Source organism: Merops nubicus, unplaced genomic scaffold (genome assembly GCF_000691845.1).
Source record: "Merops nubicus isolate BGI_N331 unplaced genomic scaffold, ASM69184v1 scaffold1569, whole genome shotgun sequence".
Taxonomy (NCBI): domain Eukaryota; kingdom Metazoa; phylum Chordata; class Aves; order Coraciiformes; family Meropidae; genus Merops; species Merops nubicus.
Window position 1 is genome coordinate 157166 of NW_008628904.1, and position 8767 is coordinate 165932.

General features: G+C 39.9%; 1 protein-coding gene across 1 annotated transcript; it reads right to left on the reverse strand.

The window, feature by feature from the left end:
- Positions 1–7268: 7268 nt before the first annotated feature.
- On the reverse strand, positions 7269–8604 carry FAM84A (family with sequence similarity 84, member A). The gene has a single exon (XM_008946806.1). It carries the CDS (start codon positions 8564–8566, stop codon positions 7712–7714), a length of 855 nt encoding a protein of 284 aa, XP_008945054.1. The 5' UTR covers positions 8567–8604; the 3' UTR covers positions 7269–7711.
- Positions 8605–8767: the final 163 nt, after the last annotated feature.

Sequence of the window (8767 nt, forward strand, 5' to 3'; positions counted from 1 at the left end):
TTTTCTTCCACCGCCTCTGGAAATGCTGGGCAAGGATTTGATTCTGACAGTGTCTGTAACACAGATTTCTAGTGATGGGCTTGTTCGTGGAAAAGGACATTGTATCACACACAGGTGGCTTAATGTGGAGGAAGAATTTTGGGTAGGCAAAAAGATCTTTAATCTGTTATCAGGTGAGAAAAGAACTTCATGGGTGAAGACATGGAATAACTGGGGTATTCTTGTTCTTGAAATGAAATGTCATTAGTCAAAGACGCAGATGTACAACTCTTGGCAATTCAGGCCACGTGAAGCACTCACAGGTCTTGACAGAGCTGATTTTCACCCAGTATCCATTAGGTAAGATTTCTAAAAGCACTCAGTCTAACCGTGGACCTGATAACTTTGGTGAAAGTTCACCAGTGACTTCAATGGGGAGAGTCAAATCCATAATATGTGTTTTTCCCAGTCCCACCATTTACCTCTTGAAATAAACATACCAACTTGAAGAAAGAGAAGATTAGAAAAGTGAGAAAATACAAATGCCAGCCACCTCTTTACTTAGGAACAACTATACAACAGTAGTTGAGCATGTCTGAAAAACAGAACACAGCTAATTTTAGTGTTATGCTTCAAAAATATTACAGGGAGGGGAAAAACATTCAAATTATTAAAATAAATAAATAAATAAATCCAACCTATGTAGCACTATCCATTAAAATATGCCAAAGAGAAAGATGGATGGATACTTCACTGGAGCATTCTTTTATTTATAAATACACAAGTCAGTAGCAGCATAGTTCATTCTAAAAGGGTACTTCATTATTGCAAAGTGTAGTGCTACTTGATATTTTTCCTCTGGTAAGTAGCAATATGTCAAACCCCACATATTTAACTCACTTCTCTTCATGTCAGAAGACCATGGCATACCCTAAAGAACAAATATTTGAATAGTGTTAAAATTCTGTCTGTGAAGTCTTGGATATCCATCTGTTGCACAGATAATGTACATACTGAAATGACTGCTATTCATTACCAATACTAATAAAATAGTCAAGATTTTTTGTGTGTATGCATAATACATACAGACACAGTATGCATATGTATATACAAGTATATCTATTAGTTATATATCAATACGCATATAAATTTCTGCGTAAATATTTACAAACAATTAGTATATTTTTCAGGCTCAGTTTTTATATTGCTTTCAGCTGACTGGAAGGGCATATGGAAACAATAGGAACATACGGGAAAAATACGTTTTTTTCAAGACCAGATTGTGATATGTTTACTCGTGTTGAATAACATACAAGAAATATTCCTTCTGTGGCATAAAGTACTCTGCTGTGAAGTGTCACAGTGCAGCAGTTCGTATTTACTCACTCTGTTAGATATTTGCCATTTATTTACCTGCAGCAGTGATAGTGTCACGTCAGAACTAAATCTTGGGTTTGACTGCTTCATTTATTTGCAAATTCTACCTCACGATAATTTTCTTGAAACAGGGTTACTCTCATTTACACAAAATGGGAACAAGCTCTATCTCTACAGTATAGGAATTACCAAGAAGGATTATTGAGGTCTTCCATTTATAAGCATTATGCTGCTTAGCTTATGAGCTTAAAAATATGACTTTTCAAAATAGATTGCCAATCCCACTTTGTATCTAAATAGTGTTTAAACTGTGAAAAATTATTTGTTACATAAGGCTGATGAGACACTGCATATTTTACTCACCCTATTTTGCCTAGGCAGTAGCATGGATCTCCAAAGTGTAAATTGTTTTATGTGTAAGGGGTGCATGGTTACTCACCCTCGTGCACCTTGGAGAGGAGAAAGAAAGAATTTCAAACTTAGCTCTGAACATCTTCTTTGCACACACTGATGTTTAAGTGCAAACTCTCCCACCCCTTTCTCTTGTACCCGCACTGGTTCCAAATTCCACCCGAGCTCCTGTCAAAACAGCTGAAGAAACTGTTCTACGGCACTTCAAAGGCTCAAGCCTGTACACTAAACTCCAGTTCTCTATTTGTAACCAACACAGCCACACAAGAGAAAGTCAAAGGGATGCTTGAAAAGCATTAACCCACTTTACCTAGGAAAATGGCAATTTGCATAGGTGATTATTATATGTACAAGTAAGACTATGCAATTAAGGCCTTTCTGGTAGATATCACACACGTGCGTCTTCCATTGAATTCTGCAAGAGATTGATGCTGAGATCTTGATCCTGGCTACTCCTACTCCTTGATATTAGCCCAAAGAAAATGGCACATGAAGGGGATAGGTATTTTATTATAAAGATCCTGATTCTGCAAACACTGAAAGATGCAAGCTGTTTTACATACACGGATCATCTGCAGAATCAGAAATGTCCCAAAGCCCCAGAATAAAAATATGAAAAAAAAGAGGAAAAAAGTCTCACCCTATTACAGCATAACCTCAATCTGAATGGCCTTTACTAATGGAAGTTCTGTAATTCCTCTAGACATATTCACCTGAATATGTTTGTGCTTGATTAAAATTATTTAAAATTAAGAAATGAAAGTGCATATTACTAGCTGCTCTACTATAAATCCTACAAGACAAATTCTAGTTTATTTCTCAAATATAAATATAAAGTGACTGTTAATTTCAATGGCATGGTGGCATTTCAATATTACAAAAACAAACAAAGAAACAAACCCAACAGAACTTCACAGGGGATTTGTATTACTTAGACAAGAGACTAATATTTTGCAAAAGATATAATGCAGAGTGCCACAACCACTTAAAAAAAAAAAAAAAATACAGCACTGGTAGTTTATATCTATACAGATTACATCTATATAATCTAGAGTAAATCCAGCGATACTTCAAGTAATGACAGCTTCTTAGTTCATTGTCTTTTTCTGACCTAATATCTACACTACCCTTTTTTTGATTTACAAGCAGGTCAGTAAAGTATCTGATCACAGTATTCATTACTTTTCTTTACAATAAAACTGTAAAAAAATGTGACAGATAACTAACATTGTGTCAGAGGATCCATGAGCATAGTGCAGTTTTACATGTCAAAATGGAATTCAAAGTACAGAGAAGTTAAAAATTTCACAATAATAAAGTAAATAAATTCCAGACTTGCCATGGAAACACTAACATGTATGAACCAACAGCAGCACTTGATCACACTCCAGTCATACATTATTACCTTTAGACCCTAACTCTGCAGGGAAGTACCCTCAGCATGGTAGCCCAGCCATACCTCCATAGGTATTTCTGGATTAATTTGCTGGGGCCAGGACGTTCCTCTTTCTCCTGGGTGACAAAGCAGAGGACACAATGTTTGCACAGCATAAGCAGCAACACACACAACTTTTTAGCCACAGCCAAATATAACTATGGACAGAACACTGTTAAGGTACTCCAGTAGAAATCTTTCACAGAAAACAACTACATCTTAAAACCAGCAGTAGCTATGCCAGCCCTACTTCCTCTGCAGCCACAGAGAGTGTTTGGAACTGGGCAGCCTGAGGCACCTGATCCCCTAGATACTGTGTGTCTCAAGTGAGACCAGCATTCACTCAAGTCCAGTGAGCGTTGGTTGGAGCTACAGGTGTTCAACACGTCGCATAAACACTTCTATAATCTCTGACAGATTTTTGCACATCACTTACCTGAATATGAAAGACACTAAAAGGAAATGAGGCAGGATAATTAAGACTGTGCACAATTTAGCACAGACCAAGGGCCATTTCTTGTCACTCCCTGAAGGCCATACATTGTTACATCCTGCTTTTCACCTGAAATCCACGTAGGGATCAATAGCATAGTACCCTAAAAAATGTTATGTGGCTTTGTTTGTTTGTTTGTTTTTTATACAATCATAAAAACCTGAGAGGAGAAAAAATTCCTACCAATGAAACCCAAGTAACCTGAAAACGTAAGATGGAGACAAAATCTGACAGTGACAAAACCTGTTTTGCTACCCATTCTTACAGTCCTCTACCTATATGCACAACCTATAACCGGTAAACTTTTTGGTCGTGACAGCAAAACATTTCACAAAGGCTCTCTGTATTTTAAGAGGACATGAACTGTATTTTTAATTAAATGTTAGCCTCAAAACAATTCAAAAGATTGCGTTTTGAACAGACGAAGAAAATAGTTTCCAAGCAAAAGAGATTCTATAAAACTGCTACCCAAAGAGCTAACAAAAACCTTGAAAGTGATGCGACAGAGAGATGTGCAAAGTATCCTAACATTGCAGTCGTATTACAAGTCAGTACTTCAAGAGCAATGAATGAGATATAAATATTTACCCTAGGTAGCTAGACTGAAGAATGTAAACAGAATCCACAGATATAATTTGTCAATATCTTTACTGCTGGAAATGGAAATGTTAACTCAGGCGGGTCACTGCTCCTGAAAGATGAGTATAATCAATTACATTTTTTTACCTGTCAATCATTCACATCACTGCCTTTCTTGTAAATAACTGCTTTCCTGCCTCACATTTCTTGTTTCAAGGAACTGAACAACTTTTTATATCCACTTTTCACTTGGTCTTTTTCACTGCCATCTCAGACTCGGACTGCTTGTTTCAGAACTAGAAGGTTCTCTTCCCTTATTTTCACAGTATCGCCTATTTCCACTACCTCCCACATCAAAAAGTTGTCCTTTCTGGTCACTTTCTGGTTCTGAAATCTTAAATCTCACTTCTTTGTAAGGTCCACAAATTTTATCCACCTCCTAAACAATGCAGTCTGATCCAAAGCTCTCTAAAGCCAGTGAGATCCTTTCCACTAGCTTCAAAGGACTACGGCTCAGGACCAGATTGCTGTCAGGAACTGTGGGCTGAAATCTAGCAAAATAAACAAACAAAACACACACACACACAAAGTATCTATATGGGCATCCTCATTGGCAATAACAGACTGCTACTTGAACATAGCCATGGTAATACTGTATCCTAGGTTAGTACTACCTGTGAATATTTCCACTACATTTTCTCCAGACCTTAGCAAAGTACTACAGCCTTAATCTTGCTACTTTTACCTGTACAAATTTGAAGCAGTGCCAAAGAGTTCTGACAGAGCTTGAATAAATAAGCATAGACTAGTTCTTATCACTTCCTTTATATACTACAAAATATCACTCTATAGCTAGCCAGATAACAAAAGGCAAATTGTTATGTTTATGAACAAGGTTAGTAAATCGTTACAAAAAAAAATCCAGAGTTGAAATGGATGTTTAGATAGAGTGATGGAGTATTTGGAAAGCACAGTGAAAAGTTTAAAGCCAGTATATTTTAAATTCCCACTAGTGAGGACACGCAATGCTGTTCTTGCAAGGATCACCTCTCTAATCCTGTATTATTCATCTAAGACCAATTTGAAAAAAAGACATTGCAGAGATCAAAAATAACAACATGAGTCTACTTAATTCTTCCTTGTCTTCATAAACATTCACTTATTTATTTACTCTTCATGTTATTTTCCCTGTCTGTTACAATCTCAGTTCTCTAACATGTATTTTTTGTAAGGGGAAATTAAGATAAATTACTTTTGTGTTCCTTCCCTTCTCCCACCACTTTCCAGGCTTTTTTTCCCTTAAGTGCCTTGGGTGTTAAGCCAGTGCCTTCTGCAATCTCACACTGCTTCCAACCAAGTGATACAGGGAAATCGGTTCTAACACAATCTGGGACATCCAATGCAGTACAAGAATTAAGATACACAAATACTATGTAGAAAACTTCATATTATGGGAAAAGCTATCATTATCAGCCAGCAACTATTGCAAATATAAAGCTAACATTACACATTTATTAAAAGGTGTGCTGGGACTCGACACTATTTCAGCAGTAATTTGAGTGATGACAATTCATATTTTTCACATCTTTACCCCATATTGTACTAGCCAGGGTACTTTAGGGGAAGGTAATAAAAGTAACACTCCCTTCTACCACATATCTTTTCCAGGTGTATCAGCAAACATAAAGCCAGGTAGATGACCTTCACTGAAGGGTTGCAGATTTGGGGGGGGCTTTTTTTTTTTTTTTTTTTTTTTTTTTTTGCTTTCTTTGGTTGGGATTTTTTTAAAGATATTTATGCTAATGCTTCTATTAAAATGAAGTACACTCCACCCTCACAGCTTCAGCTATGAGAGGCAAACACTTTGTAGAAATGAAATTACTGTTGCAACAAGGTTGCTTATGACATTATTTAATACAAAAAGGAGCCAGGACGCAGTACATTGATAGGGGGTGGAGTGTATTTTAGTATTTTATATACAGAAGAGATATTTCACTTCTGTTCTGCCATCTGACATTGATGTGGGAAGAGGAGACAAAAACAAATGCATTTTCTTTCCAGTACTGAAACATGCAAAGACAAAATGCTTATTACAAGTTGTAGGCAGCTCAGAATAATATTTGTTTTTTAAAAAAAGCATAAACAGCTCTAGAAATGCCCCGGTATACTTAATTTGTTTAGATTTTTAATATATATTTTAATACTCTGATCTTTCACTTCAAAACTTCAAATTAAGCAATGAGTGAATAGAATCTGAAATACAAAGCATTGCCCACATCACATTAAAAGGCATCTTTTAAATGCAGCTGTGGATTTCTAAACTTAGACTGAACAGGATTTTTAGTTGCTTAGAATTTGAAATGCAAGATGAAATTGGCCACACTACATGTATCTTTTTTTTAAAGTGGAATCATAAATATGCAATAAATTGCTGTTTCAACGAGGCAACATGCAGAATTCAAACCTATTTGTTTCTTGCAGGATTCTGTTGACCTGTGCATGAAGAGGTACTGAAGCAGTGGTGCAGTGAGAATCACTACAGCAATACAAATACACAGCTCAAGCTTCAGATCCTAGAGGCTGGATCTCTGAGGAGCAACACTAAGTATACTGTTCTCCAAATTACACTGCTTCCTTTAACCAATGAATTCAGTTTCAGGAAAACAGCTGCTCATCAACTTTTTTTTCAAAAAGTAAAAAAAAGGCAGGGAGAGTGGGAGGAGGGAAGAGGTGGAAAGAGCTTATGTGTTATGATGACATTTAGCAGAAAGCTGCTAACTGCAAGCAAAGACAAATATTTTAAATGTGATAGATTTCAACCAGGAATGTGAAAACACTTTCCCCTGTTATATCTTGCCAGAGTTGGCTTGGACAAAATTTTGTGTTGCAGCTACACACTGAAGCAACTGTGTTGAGAAACAAACCAAACAGACATTTCTCCCCCCTCCTCCCTCCTCCCCAGCCCCTCCATTCCCCCCCCAGTTAACAAAGTATGACTGATGCTTTTGGTTGGCTGCAAGGCAAATATTAACCAGAAACTCATTTAGCTAGATCCACATCCATGGCCCCAGATGTTTAAAATTTATCATGGATTAAAGCCATGAAATAAAAATAAAATAAAAAAAATATTTCAATTTGAAATTTTATTGGTGTGTTGCTAGAATGGTCAACATCAATTGCCAGGAGTGACTTTGTCCACATACTCTGAGAACAGTCTCCCTGAAGCTCCCCCCTCTTTTCTTCATCTCACTTGCTCTTTCAGCATTAATGCTATTAAAAGCCAAACATATGTAAAGAATGCTGGTTTTTTGGAATGTTGCCATGGATCCTGCTTCCAGTCGAGTCCTACAGAAGGAGGGTGCAGCCTCCTGTGTCTGTGGCAGGCTGGTCTCCCCGGGCAGGGCAGAAGGAAGATAGACGTGCACCCCTGCTACTCCCTATTCTTTCCCATCCACTATAGCCAGGTCTTTGATCACCCTCAGTTTGCCACTGGCATCGATCCTGCGCTTCTCGCGTATTAGATCCTCCAGGCTGTGGAACCTCACCGTGTGCACTTTGTTCTCTGCCAAGTGAATCTTGAGATAGTACTGCTGCTGGTGCTGAGTGCCGGCAGCAGCCTGCAGCTCCCCCCCGGCTTTGAACTCCCTTTTCCCGAAGCGGCACCAGGCGGCGAAGCTCTCGGAGTTCGTCCAGCAGATCTCGTCGCTTTTTAAGCCCAGGTGCCCGCAGGCGTTTTGCACCACCAGCTCAGCCACCAGCGGGCGAAAGCGGTACCAGCTATTCACCACCCGGCCCACGTTGCCCGCGGCAGCCTCGTACAAGCTGTCCTGGCGGATCTGACCCTGGTGCAGGTGGATGATCTGCCCGCTGCCCACGTACACCGCCCAGTGCGGCGGCGGGGGCTCCGACGGCCCCAGGTAAAGCAGCTCCAGCAGGTCCCCCGGCTTGCAGAGGGCAGGCAGGGCTGACACCGAGTAGACGCTGAGGTCCCCGGCCTGGGGGCCGCTGCTGACCTTGGAGAAGATGCATTCCTGGCCGCGGAAAGCGGAGAACTGGGTCTCGTTCAGCACCAGCTGGTGGTGGAGGTGGTGGGTGGGCGTCTCCTGGCCAGGACTGCCGGAGCCCTTCACGCTGTACTTGTCTGGCTGGCCTCGCTCGTCCAGGTCCTCCTCCTCATCCGAAAAGAAGTAAGCCACCCCGACGCGCAGCTCGTCTTTCTCGATCCCCGAGGGGTCCCCGGTCGGCAGCTCGCTGTAATTCAGGTGGGTGATGCGATCCAGTTGATTTCCCATCAATGACAGGGCGAGGCGAGGGCAGGAATCGCCGGATCTGAAGGAAGGGTGGGGTGGGCAGGGACAGACAGAACAAGAGGAATGCAAACGGAGGGAAGAAAGAAAGGAAAGAAAGAACAAAAAAGAAAAATAATCAAGGCACAAAGATTCCAGCGATTCCGCCCTAAGCTCCCTTCCCTCCTCTCTGTGCAAGGGGGAAAC

Bases quoted from the DNA above. Each gene is read 5' to 3' on its own strand.
- FAM84A (XM_008946806.1), bottom strand. From the start codon at position 8,566: ATGGGAAATCAACTGGATCGCATCACCCACCTGAATTACAGCGAGCTG.